We start from the raw sequence: 19246 nt of genomic DNA, 5'->3' as shown, positions 1-19246 counted from the left end.
ATAAAAAGACGATGATTCGAGCGTGGTGTCATTCTCCCAATAGGTTTATCCACTGTTATGGGTTAAAAGTTAATGACCATCTGTGTTGCCTTAACCAATCTTGGATCTCTTTCGATTACTTCTATGCTTGGTTTGTCCTCCTAGACAGTTTTGATTATTTTTAGGATGAATTTTATACAACTAAGAAGAATTGGGAGAAACGTCGCCTTGAAGTTTTCACCTTTGTTCTATTAGGCACTTTGGTATTCCTCTTGGAAGATAGGTGTATTAATACTCAGTTGCAATCTGTAGCGATTGCCTTATTTAACAAGGATAAGGGAGACAAGGTCACTATCGTGCCTCTGATCTTAGTGGAAATATACAAAGCTTATACTGAGATAAAAGAGGCTATGCAATTTTTTGAGGGGAGCAACCTAGTGTTACAACTATGGATGATGGAGCATTTGTACGCCCCTTCTTTGCTTAAATTTGATATGATTGATCATTGTCTGCCTAGTCGAGTGGAAGCCATAGAACATAGAATGGGTTTTACTAAATTCTCATTGCCTATAGAAGTCGACACTTGGGTTGAGTTCCTTGAATCAAGAACAGATATCAATGTCTAGTGGACCTATCTATGGTTCCCACCATCTAGCATACACCCCCATCTATTATTGTTGGGGCTTAATTGTACCCGACCATACACTCCTCTTAAGGTAATGCATCAATTGGGTAGAGTGCAAGATGTTCCTCCAATAATGGACTTTCAATAGGATATGGAGTACTTTAGGGACCAAGCCAGGGGTAAGACCAAGTATGAGAAATTCTGGAGTAATGCAACATGGCAGGGCGTGGATACTCTCAGGGTAGGTTTAGATAATCCCAGATACACTCAAGAATATGGAATCTATTTACAATCTATTCCTCAGGGTGTCAGCATACCATTACCAGTGTATCTTAGAGGGAGGATACAAGATGAATGCATAGTTGGCGACCATCAGGATGAAGGGGCGGGGGCCAAAGTAGAGACACTAAGAGTTCAGTTATTAGGTTTTCTCAAAACTGTGAAGGGCTGTCAGAACAGTCTTTTTAAGTGTACACCTCATGAGGCAGGAATACGTGCCAGAGGCATCTTCCCAAATATCGAGGGGTCCTTACAAGATATGCTATATAGTTTGAATAGGAGAAAGAGAACTTCACAGGCAGGTCCATCTCAGCCAGGGTCATCACGCAGAGCCCCAGTTTGAAAGAGAATTTCCTATGTTTTGTTTAGTTTGAGTCCTTTATTTTTCTACCATTTGTAGTATTGTGTCTTTGTTAAGTTGGTGTTAAGTTTTCTTTAGCTTTGGAGTCTTTATTCAGAGCATTATGTATGTTGTCATGTTAGTCTAGAATGTCATTCAGTCTTTGTTAATTAGTATCAAGGTTGTCTTAATTTCGTTGTGTGTTTTTGTTGTTTCTTTCATCAAAATGTTATGATGTTACGTCTTTCTTTTGAATAGTTCTAGTTTAGAATAGGTTTTATATATTTCACATATTTCTATTTTGGACTGTAAAATTGGACTGGACACTAAATTTTAGATTGTCTTGTTTTGTTTGCATGACTGATTGTTTTGTGTGCTTTGTGTGGTTTATACATTCGTAGTGTTAAAATTAGCCGATACATTCCACCAAGCGACCGTGGTCGAACCACGGGATCAAGGGGTGCCTAACATCTTCCCTTCGGTCAACAGAATTCCTTAATCGGAATCTCTGTTCGTAGATCAGTTTAAAAGAGTCAAAAACAATTTTGAAAAAGGATTCCCAAAGGTGAATTGGCACACCCAATCATGCCAAGTGGCGACTCTGAGTTTTGAATATAAAAAGACCTTTTTGAAACATATCAATCTTTTGTCACTTTAATAATAAAAACCCTTTCAAACTTATAATGTATATCTTTTTTGGGAGTTGAAACAAAGGGGTGTGACATTATTTACTCACACTTTTATCCACATTAATAATTCAACCACAATTCATCATATTTTGTAACACTAGCCCTCATGACCATATACATATCACAATTGTCTATTTCTATTTTATAAGTCGCTAAACTAGGCTATTTCAAACACTAAACCAAACCAACTAATTCATTCCCACGAAACATGCATTATCAATCTCGAGCTACTATTCTCACAACTATATTCCACATCTAAAGTTCAAGCCTATTGTCTATCATCAATGATATACCACCGGTAAAGCATTCCACATATCCTACTAGTCTATCAAATTGAGAAATCAACCCAAATATTTAACTTCACTTAACTACTACCTACAACCACAACCCCTCCATGAAATCACCATTACAACTCAACATCTACTACATAACTTCTCACACGAAGTACCAGTTTACAACTACTAGAGAAAGAAAAATCAAGGGGGCAAAGTCACTAACTAAGAATAGACGGTCTAAGTATTATAATATAACCTATTACAATCTTATCAACATATTACATTTTCTCACATGATAGTTACTTACCCATGCATACATTACAACTACCTTCAAAATTCCATATAACGCAATGTGTCTGTACTTATAACTTATTTGCTATTTTAACCCTTTCCATTAACAACCTGTAAGGGATTTATATAACAATCATCACCATCCATTCTAGGATCTTTCCCTATTTTGTATAACTAATAATCATAGCTAGCCACTTCCTTCACATACTACCATACAATCTACAAATATTACTACAACATTAGTCACTTACTACAAAAAGATAACCCATCCCTCAAAAATGACACCGTTGTCGGGGAATACGGTTGTAAACTAAAAGTTTGTGTGCGCTAATTTGCTATTAGTTAAGTTTACTTAATTTATGTTTATTTGTTGTTTTTTTCTATTGCAAGCTCTTAGTTGTTTATGCCAAAAACAAGAAGTTCTGGAGAACCAATATTACCAATTAATCCAGAACCTCAGCTGATTGGGAGAATGGCTGAACAACAGGAGGCGAAAAGACTAGCTGCTTTGGCCAGGGCTAAGGTGAACATACAGAATTTGGGTCAACAAGTACATCACCAGAACCCTGATGATGAAGACTTTGGTGATGAGTAATTTCTAAATCCTTAAAACCTAAGGTGAGCTGAGCAAATTGCCACACCAGTGTAGCAAAATGTCAATAGAAACTGTTCGGTCTGAGTAAGGTATGGTCAATAGCCTGTTCAATATGAGGCTGATGAAGATGATGAAGGAATGGATGGAGCTGGTGCAACGGGTGCTATCATTCCTCCACAGTTGGCACCAGGTGCAAAATTCATCATAACAAGTACCATGATCCAACTCCTGAACCTGAAGGGGTTATTTGGAGGCTTACCTGGTGATGATCCAAACATACATTTGGTGAACTTCATCACCATTTGAAAATCTTTTGATAATCCTAAAGTCAACCAGAATGCGATTTGGTTGAGATTGTTTTCTTTGTCTCTGTCTGGTGAGGCAATAATATTGTTAAATGAGCTAGAGCCCGATTCTATAACGAACTAGAGATAGTTGAAAGAGGCATTCCTAGAATTGTTCTTTCCACTGTCGAGAAGGGTACAGTTGAGGGATGAAATCAGTAATTTTAGGCAACTTCCCACCGCAGCATTGCATGAAACTTGGGAGAGATTTAAGAAGAAGCTGGCACAATGTTTGAACCATAATATGATGGACTTTCACTTGATGGAGACTTTGTACAGAGCTTTTAAATCAGTGACAAATCCAAATGTAGACAATTCATTGACTTCAAACATGCTGAATAGAATGACCAAGCAAATTCAGGCTTGGCACACAAGGGATTCTATGGTGGCTAGCCCAACTTTTTCTGGTGGTATGACTGCGGAAAGCACAGAAGGGATGAGAAGCAAGAATAGGACATGGCCCACTTAAAGACATAAATGGACTTGCTGACCAAGCACTTGCTGTCAGGTAAGAACAAAATGGTTAAGGCTGTGGAATCTTAGGGTACTGTTTCTACAAGTGTTGATGTGGAGGCAAACTATATGAGTAATCAGGGGGGGTTTCTGAGGTAATATCCAAGGGAACCAAGGTCTGAACTTTTATGACAAGCCTGATTATAAAGAGAGAAGGGATATTAGAGAAGCAATAATGACATAAGTTGTTTATATGTTCCTTCTGGAAGTCGTGATGCTGCAACAACTTTCTCTGACAAGATGTCCATGGAGGACATAATGGAAAAGTGGTTCAAGGGAGTGGAATCTTCTAACTTGGGGGTAGCTACTATGAAGAGTGAATTCTCTACCCTCAGTCAGTTGGTTAGCTCACACTCTACTTCTATTAGGCAGTTGGAGCAGCAGATGAGTCAACTTTTTGCTACACTGAATCAGAGAAAATGTGGTACTTTACCTATTGATACGGTTCAGAATCCGTGGAATAATGGATCATGTATGGAAATCACCACTCGGAGTGGTAAGATATTACTTGGCCCTTCTGTGGGCAAATCTGTAAAAGGTAAGGTAATTGTTGATGAACCTGAAGAAAGTAATCCAGTGGAGTCTAAGAAACTGGATAGTTCTACTGATGATTCGGAGAAGGAAAATGAGAAGGAAGAGGAAGTGGTTTTAAAGACTATCCATAGACCACCACCTCCATTTCCTCAACGGTTGAAAAAAAAGGTCGATAATGCAAAATTCGGCAAGTTCATGGCAATGCTCCAGAAATTGACAATTAATGTGCCGTTGATTGAGGAACTTGAACAAATGCCAGGCTATGCACAGTTCATGAAAGACTTCATCACAAAGAAGAGAAACGTCAGCAGTGAGCAAGTGGACAATCTCCATTGCAGCGTGGTTTCCACATGATTCTTAGTGCAAAAGAAGGCCTACCCAAGAGTTTTCACTATTCTGTGCAAAGTTGGGTCTCTGGATGTTGCTAATGCATTATGTGATTTTGGTGCCAGCGTGAATCTATGCCACTGGCTGTATATAGGAAGCTCGGTTTAGAAGCTCCGACATCCACTAACATACGATTGATAATGAAAGATAGGTCGATAAAATGGCTTGTTGGAATTTTACATGATGTGTTGGTGAAAGTAGCAGACTTTATTCTTCCTGCGGATTTTGTGGTACTGGATTGTGATTTAGACTTTGAGGTACCCATTATTTTGGGGAGGCCACTCTTAGTAACTGGAAGAGTAATAGTTGACATAGAGTTGAATGAGCTTAAGTTTAGGCTTGGTAAAAAAGAGGCAAAATTCAAAATGCATCAACCTATGACCCAACAAAAAGATATGAGTGTCTTCTCAATCATTGATTTCTTCTATGATGATGGAAAAGGGGTATCGACAGGTTGTCTTGGCGAAGTCTGAGTAGTCAAGATAACCCAGTCATGCCACGACAGTAAATCAGGCGCTATTGGGAGGCAACCTAAATTTTTTATGTTTAAGAAATTTTTTTTATTTTTTTACGATCAGGATTTAGTATGGAGCAGGTGAAAAAATGAGAAGGTCAGCTGAAAGTTCATGACGGCATTCGTGACAAGCCATCACAACTATGACAAGCTATCACGATTGTCGTTAGCTAGGCCAAGCTTGAGGCATTCTCTGTTAAGGGTTACAATGTTTGTGATATGCTATCATACTCATGATAAGCCGTCACAAATTATCGTCAGCTCATAACCTTAAAAGCTGAATTTTGGGCCCATTTTAAAGCATATCCAACCCGGCCCAATTGTGAAACCTTTTCAAATTTCCACTAGTTTTATTTCTTTTTATTTAGTTATTTCTTTCCTTAGTTAGTTGATCTCCTACTCTTTTCAAACACTCTTAAGAAAATAAATTCTCTTGTGTGGGTTTGCACTTCACAATCAATGAGTTCTTTCTATTTCTTCCTCTTTTTTGTGTGAAACCAGTTTAAGGGCTCCATTAGGTATACTCTACTTTAACTCTTCATTTCTTGTTCTAAGTGATAGAATAATGTCAACCCAAGCCCCTAAGAGGCTTACACCAAGTTCAACTTGAAAAAAAAAGCTGAAAATTGCACCTAGGGTTTGCTGAGCAAACCCCAGCATTTAAAAGTCAGCTCACAAATTGGAATTCAAGTGAATTTTGAGAAATAATGGGGACCGAAAATTGAGTAAAAATTGAAAGTGGGTTATGATAAGAGCTGACGACATTCATGATAGGCTATCACAATTGTGATGGCTTATCAGTAATGTCATCAAATGCTGCTAAAAAAGAATTGGATTCTATTTAGGTTTAACAACATTCGTGATAGGCTATAATAATTATGAAAGCTTATCAAAAATATCATCAAAATTTGTTCAAATTTTGAAGGTTCTATTTGAGGTTGACGACAATCATGATAAGAAATCATGGTAGTGACGGCTTATCAAGAAATGTTGTCAAACCTGGAACCTGAGGCATGAATGAGCTTAATTGATTAATGCATTTATGTTTGTATTCTTTAGGATTGACTAATGTTCTTCTATTGTCTCCAGGAACTTTCCAATGAAACCAAAAAGAAAGAGCCCCACAACATCAAAGAAAGAGGGCAAAGAAAGTGTACGTCGTAAGCTCATCGATGAGGAATCTAATTATGAGGAGGAGGAACCCTTTCTCAGAAAGCAAAAGAAGAAACCAAGTCCAAAGAAACATTCACAACCTCCACCCATTGAAGTTGAGAATAGTAATGAAACTAAAATAACAACAACTTTTGAGCAAGAGGGTTCTGAACAGCATAAGTCTGAACATACTAAATCTGAAGAAGAGGAGCAAGAAGAGTCTGAGGAGTCTGAGTTTGAGAAAATAGCATCGGGGTCCACATCTACTAAACAACAAAAAGAGAAAGAGTCTCCATCTCGGGGAACACTTATCAAATATAAGAAACCCAAAGTTCAAGACAATGCTAGGTGGTAAATTCCTAGAGCAGAAAGTATCTACACTGCTGGACTTTGCAGAACTGACAGAAGAAGAGCTAAAAGGCCACTTCATGAAGAAAAGCTAATTATCACAAAAGGGTTGAGCAAGTAACCGGACGTAAAACAAAAGTTCCAAGAGTATGAATTGGGGGGGACCATAAAAGGAGGAGGATCATTTTGTCCTGCATTGGTCTAGAAGTTCTATGCAAACTACTAGGCTCAGTTAGAAAACATATGCAGGCCAAGTGAAAGAGTGGCAGACCTACCCCTGTTGGATAACATGTAGATGAGGGGCGTAAGGGTTGATATTTCCATTAGAACTATCAATAGATTCTTGCATGGCCCCAACTTCACTTCTTAGGCCACTGCACCATCAGTTTATGCTCAGATTAAGAACCGAGAGAAACAACGTCCATGGTTGGCCAATATCATAGCTGATAGAGAACCAGCATGGGTGACAAACCCAAATGAGATAATCTATAAGTCCTCTTTAACTCAGCATGCAAAGTTTTGGTGGGGTATAGTGCGTGTCTAGCTGATGCCCACTGATGGAGACAACATTCTGGGTGATGATCGAGATATTTTAGTAGAAAACATGGTGCATCATCTTCCCTTAAACTTTAGGGAAATCAATCCTGATGAGATGAAGATTAGGATGTCGAGAACTGACATTGCTTATACTTTTCCTTGTCTTATCACGGAGTTGTGCCAAGCTTTTAATGTGCCGAAGATTGCAGAAGTTGATGAGGTTCCTTCCCAAAAGACTTGCAACCCCATACGGTTTGATGAGAATCATCAAGGATTAAGACTTGATAGAGGTGCAGAGGTAGCAGCGGACCCCCAGTTATAGATGCAGGAGCAGCATCTCATGTGGAAGTTCAAAATTCAGAGACTTGGCGGCTAATATCTTCAGCACAGATATGGTCAGTGCCTAAGACTGAATTCATCCCCTCAGTTCCTACAACATCAACAGAATTTGCATTTCAGCCGATTGATATTAGAAAAATGGCTAAACAAGCCAAGTGGTGTGAGGCACAGCTACATGCTATTTCCAAATAGTTTGTTGCTGCTGTGGACAAGAGAATCAAGGATTCCCTAGAGCCTTTTGTGACTTTTCCTGAGAGGGTTGCAGATTTAGAGAACTGATTTAATGTACGGGCAAGAGAAATATTAGGAGCTGATCTTGCTAAATTTAGAGCGGCATTGGAAAAATTAAAAGCAGATGTTGGGGTGCTGCAACAACACCAAATTATGATGCCAACAGGTCTGACCTTGTCTGAATCTAAAGAAAAAATTCCCATACTTGACCTTACCACAGATTCCCCAAAGAAAAAGAAGAATAAAGGGGAAAAGAAGGGCAAAGATAAGAGAGAAGAGCCAGGCAGTGAGGAAGAAAGAAAAATGAAAAAGAGGTCCAAGAATAAGGCCGAAAAGGAGGAGTTGAAGAAGGCAAGATTGGAGTCCCTGGCTGATACAGAGAAATGGGAAACAGTCATCCGAGCTAGGGCTGCAGGTACTTCATCTAGCCAGGTTCCCACCACTGCTAGGCCAGATGCTCCTGATGGGGAGAAGACAACAGATGATGCAGTAGCAGGATCGAAGACCCAGGACCCATGTGCTTGATTTTCTTCAGGTACACCCTAACCCTTAGTGGAGTTTATTTTTTATTTTAAGTTGAGGGTGTAGGGTAGGTTGTTGTTGTAACATATACTGTAGATAACTAGGAGTAGTGCAAGTACTTGAGGCAGTTATCTTGTTTTGGGATTTTTGAATACCTCTCCATTGGTCTGATATAGTGTGTACTGTGCAAATTACATCTATTGTGACCACGATGTATCTTTTTGTGGCATTAGTCTGGCAACTGAGTAACCCTTGTTAAACAAACGCATGAATCGGATAAGTAGTGATATGGAAGATACTTGAGTGCCATGTGTGTGTAAGGTCTTACTCAGTTCCCGTTGTGTGTTGAATCTAGAACTTGCCCTGTTAGTCTTGCCATGGCCATAGGATAGACATTAGGAAATGATCATAGGCCGTTTTTTGATTTTTTACTCACTTTAGCCAAAATAACTTTCCCTATGTGCATAATATACCATGATCCCCTTTTGAGCCTAATTAGCCTGTTTATTTCTTCAATACCTCTCAACTTCCCGTTTGCATCACAATGAACCTATTTTGGCCCTGGTCCTCCTTGGACACTATGTACCTTTACTCAGGCAACCAACCTAAGTTGAGGGTGGCTATCATAGGGGTGCGTGATGCAAAATGAGTATGAAGAGAGGGAGAATAAGAGAAATAAATAAAAATTTGGGTGCGGTGAAAAAGAAATAAGAAAAAAGAAAGCTGTGTAAAAGATGATAATAAGATAATCTAATAATTAAAAAGGCCGCACCCACCTTGAGCATGTGTGATCAATAAAAAAGGAGAAGAAAATAAGGTTAAAAGTTGAAACCCCAAGAGTTTAGAGTAGTATCAAGAAGGCATAGTCACTCTAAAATATCCATGAATATCTTACCATCCCCTAGCCTATGTTAGAATCTTAAGAAAAGCTCTATAGTGATCCTAACTGAATAGTCTGAAAACTGGGTACTGGCTATAAAGGCAAGCCTATGGCATTTGACACGCAATGTTTGGAACTTCATTTTGAGAGTGAGTCTTGTGTTTATCCCTGTGTTTATGTATGAGAATTATGATATGAGTGAAAAAGGGATTTCTTTGTTGTAATGGAACACTAGGTATGTTTCTAATCACTAACTTGCTCAGATAGTGTGATTTGGGTATGTGTTGGTTTTTATTGCTGAAATTTTGCCATATCTTGATCTTTTTGATTTGCATGGCTGTTTTCAATGATAGACATAGTTGCTCTAAATTTGATGAACTTTGGAGATGGTAAATGTACTCTAAACTGATATGAGAAGTTAGCTGCCAAATTGTACTTTGTTTACTCTTAGTTATAGTATGGTTGCTTAAGGACAAGCAATTATTTAAGTTGAGGGTGTTGATGTGTGAGCCTCTTCTAACACATTTAAAGCTTTTAACTCTAAATATTTCCAACATCTTGATCCACTTTAGTTGTTTTTATTCAGTTTACTTTGATTTTGCAATAAAAGTAGAGAAGAAGGGGAACCACAAAGCATGAAATCGGAAGCAAATAAAGAACAAAAGGTAGTTGATGACATCCATGACACGCCATCAGCCTGGTGATAGGTTATCAAAGATGCCGTCAGCCTTAACCAGAGAATGAGACTTGCTATAACATTGTGATGGCATGTCGTGATAAGGCGTTAGAGTTGTAATAAGGCATCAGGATCACCATCAACCTTAGGCAGAAATTCTCAAAATGGAAGAGGAGTTGACGACATCCATGATGCGCCATCAGATTCCTGATATGATATCATTGTCACCATTATCTTGAGATAGCAAAAACCCAACTTAAAGAGAATCTGACGACATCCGTGATAGGCCGTCAAACTCCTAATAGGCCATCACGATCGCCGTCATCTATTCTGAGGAAAATCTGTAACTTTAGTTTTATTTCCTTATTTAGGGTTAACTATTTGAAGCTTTGTTTTAGGGTTTTCTAGGACTCGATTTACATATCCCACAAGATAGCATATACAATTTCTCTCTCTCTCTCTCTCTCTCTCTTTGTAAGACCAATATTTTGGATCTTTGCCATGTGATTCAATTCAAAGTATACTTTTGATTTTCTTCATCATTGTAAGTTAATCCTTCTAGTTATGAATTCAATTTGCATACTTGTTTCTTGCATCATGTGTGGCTAAACACCTATAACCTGGATCATGGGATCTAGGGTTAGGTCATGATAAAGTGTTAAATACTCAAGATTAAGTAGGTGTTAGGATTTCTTGGAAATTCTGAGATTATAATTTATGTCTGTTGGTTGCAAACGGTAGGCGTACCTACTTTGGTTTGCTTGAGAAAGAAATCATAAACAGTAGGAAGTGAATTATCAATATGGACTCGAAAAGGCTTCATTTAATAATCAGCGCTGTAACAAGGTTGATTAACCTGAGGTAAAATCTGGACAGTGCATAGCGATTCCCTAAGTCCGAGAGGATTAGGAAATTAGACACTTTAATAGGTCAAGAGGCATTTGAGCATATCATCGATAAAGATAGCTTGTGATCCTAACCACCGTGAGAGTCTTGAGTAAATTTTAGCATCTGTCATGTGTCATAAGCCCTAATGAACATAATCCTAGTTATTTCATAAAATCTTGGTTACAAACGTCAAATTCAAAGTGAAAATCAATTATCTACAAAACTTAAACCCCATTTCAGGAAACAGTAAACTACCAGTGAATTAAATCGTAAACAACTTGAGTTCACACCTTATTCCCTGTGGGATTCAACCCCAACCTAGTTGTGTTTTATATTGACAATGATCGCTTACACCCATTCAAGAGTGTAATTTAAGTGTTATCAAGTATCCAAACAAAACCGACGGTGGCATACACATGATACCGTGCTTCTAAGACCCCTTCAACTACCTTTGTGGTAACTAATAAGCAAATAAAACAAGAAGAGAAGATGGAAGAGAATATTCCAAACATGATGACCCAACTTGAGCTTCTAACAAAACATGTTATGGGTGTGCCCGTTAAAGAGGTAAAATCCATAACATCAGAACCTTATGAAGACGATGATGTGGCAAAGAAGTTTGATAAAGAGATTCATTACTTGACAAACTACTCGAGGGGTTCCCATCCCGCCTATCAAAGGCAAGGTGGGTACCAAATTTGGATGGATTGTGGTTGAGATAGATATTGGAGAGATAGGGAATATGACTATGACCACTACATCTCTCATCATAATAGGGCTAAAGCCAAAAATTCAAATGTCATCGATCCTGGAAAGTTTAAGACCGAAGATGTGTTGGCAAGGATTTCTTGTAGAGTTAAAGGTACAGACAAAATGGTCCATAAATTAAAAAGTGACTTTTTTCTGCTCTCCTAAATGGTGGTGTCTCACTCTGCATCTATCAAATAATTGGAGACCCAAGTTGAGCATATATCTACATAACTAAATACAAGGGCTAGAGGTGGACTTCCGAGTGACACAATTGCTAACCCAAATAATAAAACACAATTTCTCGCAATTATCACTAGAAGTGGAAAAGTACTTAATGATCCCCTTAGAGGATATGTGAGTGAAAATATGCCAAAATCCAAGGCAAAATAGGTAATTCCCCAAAGAAGAGAGGCAAGTAATGAGAAAGCGATAGATAAAATCAATGAGGAAGTGGTCGAAGTTGAAAAACCACAAGGAAAAGCTAGGCCAATCATCTATGTTCCTCCCCCGTTCCCTCAACGGCTGAATAAAAAGGAAAAGAGTGACAAGTTGAGAAAATTTATGACAAAACATAGCAACCTCTCAATAAATATTCCACTACTCAAGGCGATACAAAAGATATCAGGATATGCTAAGTTAATAAAGAAGTTAATGTCTAAGAAGAAGCTTCTTGATGGTGATAACATTGAGGTTACTCATGGGTGTAGCGCTATCATGGATAGAAAAGCTGAGGAAAAGAAGGATGACCCAGAGCGTTCACTATACCTTGCACTATTGGGACTCATGAGTTTTCAAAAGATCTTTGTGACCTTGGTGCAAACATCAACCTAATACATTTTGCCATTTATAATAAACTTGGATTGGACACTCCTACAACGACCTCGATGCAACTTTTGATTGTGGATCGGTCCATAAAATGGCTGGTGAGTATATTGTTTAATGTCCTTGTAAAGGTTGACAAATTCATTCTCCTGGTAGATTTTGTTATGTTGGATTGCAAAATGGACCAAGAGATGCCTATCATTCTTGGTCATCCTTTCTTAGCCACTGGGAGAGCCATCTTTGATCTAGAGCTGGGGGAGATGAAATTTTGGGTATAAGAGGATGGGGTCTCGTTCAAAATTTGTAAGTCAAAAGAACAAACCACAGAGCTCGAAGTAGTATCTGTGGTGGATGTTGAGAATGAGAAAGTGAATGATGAGGGGTTTAAGGACCCACCGTGAGATTAAAAGAAGAAAAACATCATTCCATGACGATAACTAAGGCACTAGGTGGGAGGCAACCAATAAATGCCATGAGAGTGGCTTGTATCTTTTTTTGTTTTATTCTCATAGTGCAAATCTTGTCTTTGAATTTAAATAATCTATGCATTTGTGGAACTTTGGATTGCATTGAATGAGCTTTAGAAGGGGAAAGTCTGAAAGTCTACTTTGACAATCTGAACAGGGAAAATTTTACGAAAATTTAGTTAAATGCTAAATAGGGGAAAATAGGGGAGTAAACACTGCTCTCAGTTACCGCGATCATAGCCTCCATGCATGATCGCAGCTACTTGGGTGTCCGATATCGAGGCCCCTGACTGCAGTCGTGGTCATTTCAGTCATTTAACCCCTAGTCTCCTTTATTTCCCTCACACTCCCTTTTCAATATTGTATTCTCAAATCTAAGCTACATTATTTTCCAAGTTGTAAGCTCTCAAATAGCCACCATGCACATCCCGCTTGTATCATAACTTCGGTAGGTGGCATGAATCCTTGCTTTTATTTTTGAAAATAGGATATTGAGTGTATGATTAAGAAAGCACCTAAAGTTTTAATAGTTATGATTTACATGTTGTCATACTTATTATTATTGTGGTGTTGGTTTCTTGATTGAGGTGTGTACACAAGTGGAGAAACCTTGAGTACCCAATAGTGTGTAAAAAGTGGTAGACAAATGTTATATGCATATCTTGTGATTGATAAATTGCTCAAATAAACTTTCAATAGTGGCATTTACTTTTGAAGGGCACATTCATACACACCGGTGGCATTGTTCACATGACCTTCATTTGCACCTATATTGTAGAACATACTAGTAGTCTAGAATTAGGAGGAAGTTGAACATGTAGAACTAACATGGAACTAGCCTCAGGTGTTGTGAACGCGGTCAATGACCGTGACTGTGGTAATGCGGAAGCGACTCTGATCCATGATCGCGGAAATTGAAGACAAGTTACTGTCATATCAAAAATCTTATACTTCCAATTTTTAGCCAGGCAACCCCAAGCACCTAGTCCAATAAACTTTAATGATTAATCTAGCATAGCTTGCATGATTCAAATGACGTTAAAAGATATAATATATGTTTATTGCTTTCAGGACAACCTCATGGATAAGTTTGATTACATCAGATTCATAGAACTCAAATGCCACACTCACTACTACAGTGATCTTTCAAAGACAAAGTTGTTTTTTGGAAAGAGGAATTTGTTTGGAGATTGTACCATAGAAGCTACCAGCTTTTCACGACAAAGTTGAAGCCACAGGGTGGAAGTGCTTTGCCCCGAATCCATGCATTGCAAATGAACAATGGGGTCGTGAATTTTACAGTAATATTAGTGAAGTATCTTTATCAGACCCACTCAATATGATTATAAAAATGCGGGAAAAGCTGGTGAGAGTGGGGTCTAAGCAAATCAATTAGGTTTATGGGCTAAAGCAGGCAGACATGGGCGAATTCAAAGTGAAGGGGTGTAAATCGGGGAATTGGTTGGCACAAAGGCTATGTCCTAGAAAGGAAGTGTCATGGACTAAAAATAAAAATAACATCTCCATGAATGACTTAACTTTCGAGGCTTGGATATGTTGCACATCATTTATAGTCGAGTGTCTCCATGCACCCACATGATAGCAATCCAAGAATTACGTGCTTGGATGGTTTTTTGTATTCTAAATGACACCCCTTTGGATGTTGGTAAAATCATGGTCAATGAAATATATCATTTCAAAAACCAAGGTGGTACAAAAATATTTTACCCCTCTCTAATTGCTGATCTTTGCAAGAGAGTAGGGGAGAAAAAGTATGCTAGTGATACATTGGTGGGTACTATTGCCCTTATTTACCCATTAAGGATTTGAGGAGAGGGCGCACCAGGCAAAAGGAAAAAAATAAAGATCATCATGGAAGATCCAAAATATAGCGAACCCGAGCCTCATAGGCCAACCACCATAGGACCTCTTGAAGATATTGAATTTAATATTATAACCATTAAAGAGCTAGTGTCTAGCTTACCTCAAGGGCTAGGAGATCCTTACTCATATGTGTCACGTGATGATTATTATGAGTATAAGGAGGATCAAAATAAGCTAAAAGATAATATTGATCATCTTGAGAAAGCCTACTCCATCGAGACCTCCAGAGCGCACATGAAAAGATAATCACTAGGGAGAAAAAAGGGATGAATTCTTTACCAAGGTATGGAAAGAGTGAAGGGTCTATGAAAAGTTATGAAACCCCAATGTTGGATTCCCACTTCTTGGGTGGACAACGTTGATGAAGCCCCGACAGAGTGGTCTGATCTTGAGAAAGATAGTGATGATGCAGGGTCAAAGAGTGATAGCAGTCCTTGAACCTGATTCAGGGGGCACCCTTATCTCTTCTATCCTTAATTATTTATGAAGTGGGGTAATTGCTACCTTGTCAGTTGAGGGTGTCTCCTTATTTATTTGATTTGTACAATTTCTTAAGAGAGCGAGTGTTTGTACCTAATTTTTCTTATTGCATAACTAGTAACTAGGTGTGTGAACCTTTCTATCTTGTGAAAGGGCATATGAGTTAATTAAGGAGGGTGATTTTGTTATCTTCTATGTTAAGAGATGATTAGATGTATGGCATAATTAAAGCCAGCTTGTGAGTCACTTCTAGAGTGTTAGTAATTGTCACATATTCTCTCCCCAAGATCCATTGCATACTTTGCCACTCTATTTAATTATGAGGGGCATTGTTATTACATTCCTATCCATGTGTGAAAATCTTTTTTGTGGTAACAACCAGGTTGGAGTCTTCATAGTTTTTGGGAACATAAATAAGGGCACACATGAAAAAGGTCTCATGGTAAGAGGTAGTGTTTCTTGAGGATGAGAAAATGTCTAAGTTGGGTTATTGATGAGTGGTAATTCTACCACTCATTCATACAAATTATACACAAACACACTACCATGTTTTATAGAAAATAAGGCATTATCCAGATTTAAGTTCACTAACACCCACATTTTGTAGGTATAACATAAAAAAGGTGAGAATATATGGAATAGAGAAAAAAGGGAGCAAATGAAAGCAAAAAGAGTATAGCTGGAAACCTGAAGTAGTCACCCTAGGTTACCGCAATAGCGATCCTCAGGCCGCAGTCGCTGTCAGTCCAGGTAGTCAGCAAAGCACGGTCGCAGAACCTAACTGCAGTCATGTATCCACAATTACAGTCAAACACACACGATCGTGGATCAGTGAGAACTAGCCTAAGGGCAAAATTGTAAAATGTCATGAACGAATCCCAAATCATATATAAGCAAAAGACCTTCCTTCTTTGGGTATAGCTTATCTCATAAGATAATTCTAAGGTTGAAACCCTTATTAGGAAAGTGTGTAATCAACATTGGAGGCTTAAATTTCTTAGTTTCTTGCTGAATAATGAATTCTTTGATTGACCCATATCGTATATCTCTCTTTACTTTCTTCTTGAGTAGTTAAATAATTTAGTCTTAGGATTATATTGAACTAGAGTATGATTGTGTGTGGGTATTTTTGTGTTTTCATGGATTTTAGTTGTTGAGTATGGATTTCACCATAGCTTCAACTTATGTGTTGGAATTTGATGGGTCAAAACTCCAATTATCCAAATAGGTTTGATATGTGAAAGCTCCAATCTCTAGAAACCTTTTTTCATCCTCGATAGATCGATTTAAGTGAACATTAGGTAACCTATAACATCCTCTAAAGAGGGTTATCGGGGGAAAAAGTAATGGTGAACAACTCATTCTATGGTTTACTGCCCTTTACAATCTTAGAAATAAGTGTTTAGGGAGTGTAGATCATGTCAAGAGAATCATCCTAGAAATAGGGATGCTTGGTTGAGGTCTTTGGTGGCTAAATAAATTCTACACTTTTTAGGTGCTCAAAAGGGCCAACGGGTGAAATGTTGGGGGTTTATCGAAAGCTTGACCCCAATGATCTTCAATCTAGCGTATCCATTAATTAACAACTAAACCCCATGACAAACCAACATTGTTCCACATGCTTCACCTCTAAGAAGACATAATCTTAAGATTTCTCCAAACCTTGAATTCAAACCAAAGTTAGCATTCACCACATACTTGGTTAAGTTTGTATGAAAAAATTTCAAAAAAATCCCCCCATTTAATTATGTATGTTGTTTTCATTAGCACTCCCTTTAACCTTATAGTAACTTGAGTAACCATAGGTTATAAGACTATAACATTCACTCATTTAGATTCGACCCCAATTTACATTGGGTTACTTGACAATGACTGACTCATCCCTCAATTATAAGAGTAACTTGAGTGTTATCAATTAGCTAAGTATATAATAGATATAGCCTCAGGAAATATAATTGTTGTCTGGACGCGATCGTGGTCTATCAAAAGGTCAACATACCACAATTGCTTAGTCCTAGCTGCATCCATGGGTGGCAATCACAGTTAAAGCTCCATGAGCATGGCCTAGTGGGATAAATAAGCAAGGTAATTATGGTGAATTCTGATATGTTATTCAAGATATCTATAAGATATCCAAACAACTTTTCCAGGGGGATTATGTAAGAAATTAAAGAGGAGGTTAGGGATAAAGGGAAGAACCCTAGAACTTAGGTGAAAAATTGGATGTTCATAGTAATTGTAATTATAATTCCAAAAGGAGGTTTGTGAAATTGAATTGTGGAAGTGAATCTTAGTTACTTTCTATTATTTTGGATACGATGGAAGAATTACTTGGTAAAATTAGTCTTCCTTATCTCATGAGTAGCTAATTTCTTTAGTCTTATGATTATGTTGAACTAAAGTGTATTTATATATGGGAGTTGATGTGTTTGCATTATTTTTAGTTATTGATTATGGATTCCACTATTGCTTGAGCTTATTAGTATGAATTTTTGAGTGAAAACCCCAAATCTCCAAATAGGTTTGATGGGTGAAAACCCCAAACTCTAAAAACCTTTCATCATTCTTGAAAGAGGGATGAAGGTTATGTTATGGGAACCCGTAGTATCCTTGAATTAGGGCTATAGGGTGACAAGGTAATGGTAGACAATCAAGTCTATGATTTACTACCTTTTGCAATCTTAGACATAAGTGTGATTATAGTGTAAATCATGTCAAAAGTACCATCCTAGAAATAGGAGCGCTCAATTGAGGTTATGGGAGACTAAGAATGACACACTTGTTAGGTTCTTGAAAGAGCCAGTGGGTGAAATTGTTGTTGTTTTATTAAAATACTAACTACCTTGATCTTCGACCTAGCCTATCCCTTAGTTAACTACTAAAGCTCATGTTAAACCATTATCAACCCACATGCTCTTACTTTTAGGTAGACATAATGCCAAGATTTCCTCCAAACTTGAGTTTTCATCAAAAGTGCTATTTAGAGTGTTGTAACCAAATATTGTTACAAATAATTTCAAAACCAATCCCCCATTTTTATATTTTGTCTTTTTTATCATTACGGTGACCTTATAGTGATTAGAACACCCATGAGATTTGAAATTTATACTTCAATCCCTATGGATTAGACCCCAACGCGAGTTGGGTTATTAACGATGACTGCCTCACCCCTGAAACATGGGAGTTAGTTGAGCCTTAGAAAAATTTTGGTTGAAGAATACATTGGAAACCTTCTAAGAGGAGGAATAGCTCACTTCCATTGTTGATTTGTGAGAGTGCAAAGTTTGAAGTAACATTCACTTAAGCTTTAAAAAACTATTTAAATGGAGATTATGGGTATATCTTTGCTTATTTATATTATATGTAGCTATATCTCCCTCTTGGGGCTATGTGTGAATATATGTTAAAGTGTGTGTGGGTTGTTATTGGTAACCTCTGTTTGGTAGTTCATACTTTTGGGTTTATCGGGTAGCTTTATTTGACACACTTGTTAGGTACTCAAAGGGGTCAATGAGTGACATCTTTGAGATTTTGTTGAAAAACTAGCCTCAAAGATCTTAAACCTAGCCTACCACATCATCAACAATTAGAATCTGCATCGAATTATCATTTTCCCATGCATATCTTACCCCTAGGAAAGCATAGTCCCATGATCCATTTTATTTGATTATACTCTAATTATTTTTAGTCTTGAATTAGTCCCTTAGAAGCCCAAGAGTTGCCTTTACATTCAACAAGATTGAAAACCTCCTAAACCATTTTGTACCATAGGTTTGACCCTAGCAAGCAACTATTATTTTTTACTTACACAATCTCCACTCACATTTTTCCTCATGGATTCGACCCCGGCTCCTTGTTGGGTAAACATATTGACAACAACCGCCTTTCACTTAAATTGATGTGTA

At 37.8% G+C, this 19246-nt stretch overlaps 1 protein-coding gene across 1 annotated transcript; it reads left to right on the top strand.

Annotated features, from left to right (window-relative positions):
* Positions 1-2950: 2950 nt before the first annotated feature.
* On the top strand, positions 2951-6872 carry LOC124888923. Its single transcript, XM_047400207.1, has 7 exons — positions 2951-3069; positions 4140-4230; positions 4345-4426; positions 4469-4806; positions 4917-5108; positions 5430-5446; positions 6455-6872. The coding sequence occupies exons 1-7, from the start codon at positions 2951-2953 to the stop codon at positions 6870-6872; spliced, it is 1257 nt and encodes a 418-aa protein (XP_047256163.1).
* The last annotated feature ends 12374 nt before the right edge of the window (positions 6873-19246 follow it).

Source organism: Capsicum annuum, chromosome 11, assembly GCF_002878395.1.
Source record: "Capsicum annuum cultivar UCD-10X-F1 chromosome 11, UCD10Xv1.1, whole genome shotgun sequence".
NCBI lineage: Eukaryota > Viridiplantae > Streptophyta > Magnoliopsida > Solanales > Solanaceae > Capsicum > Capsicum annuum.
This window is presented reverse-complemented; position numbering and strand designations above follow the sequence as displayed.

Coding starts and splice junctions, on each gene's coding strand:
- LOC124888923 (XM_047400207.1), top strand. CDS start 2,951: ATGGCTGAACAACAGGAGGCGAAAAGACTAGCTGCTTTGGCCAGGGCT. Junction 3,070..4,139: donor GATGAAGACTTTGGTGATGA/GTAATTTCTAAA, acceptor TCCTTCTGGAAG/TCGTGATGCTGCAACAACTT. Junction 4,807..4,916: donor ACAATCTCCATTGCAGCGTG/GTTTCCACATGA, acceptor TTTTGGTGCCAG/CGTGAATCTATGCCACTGGC.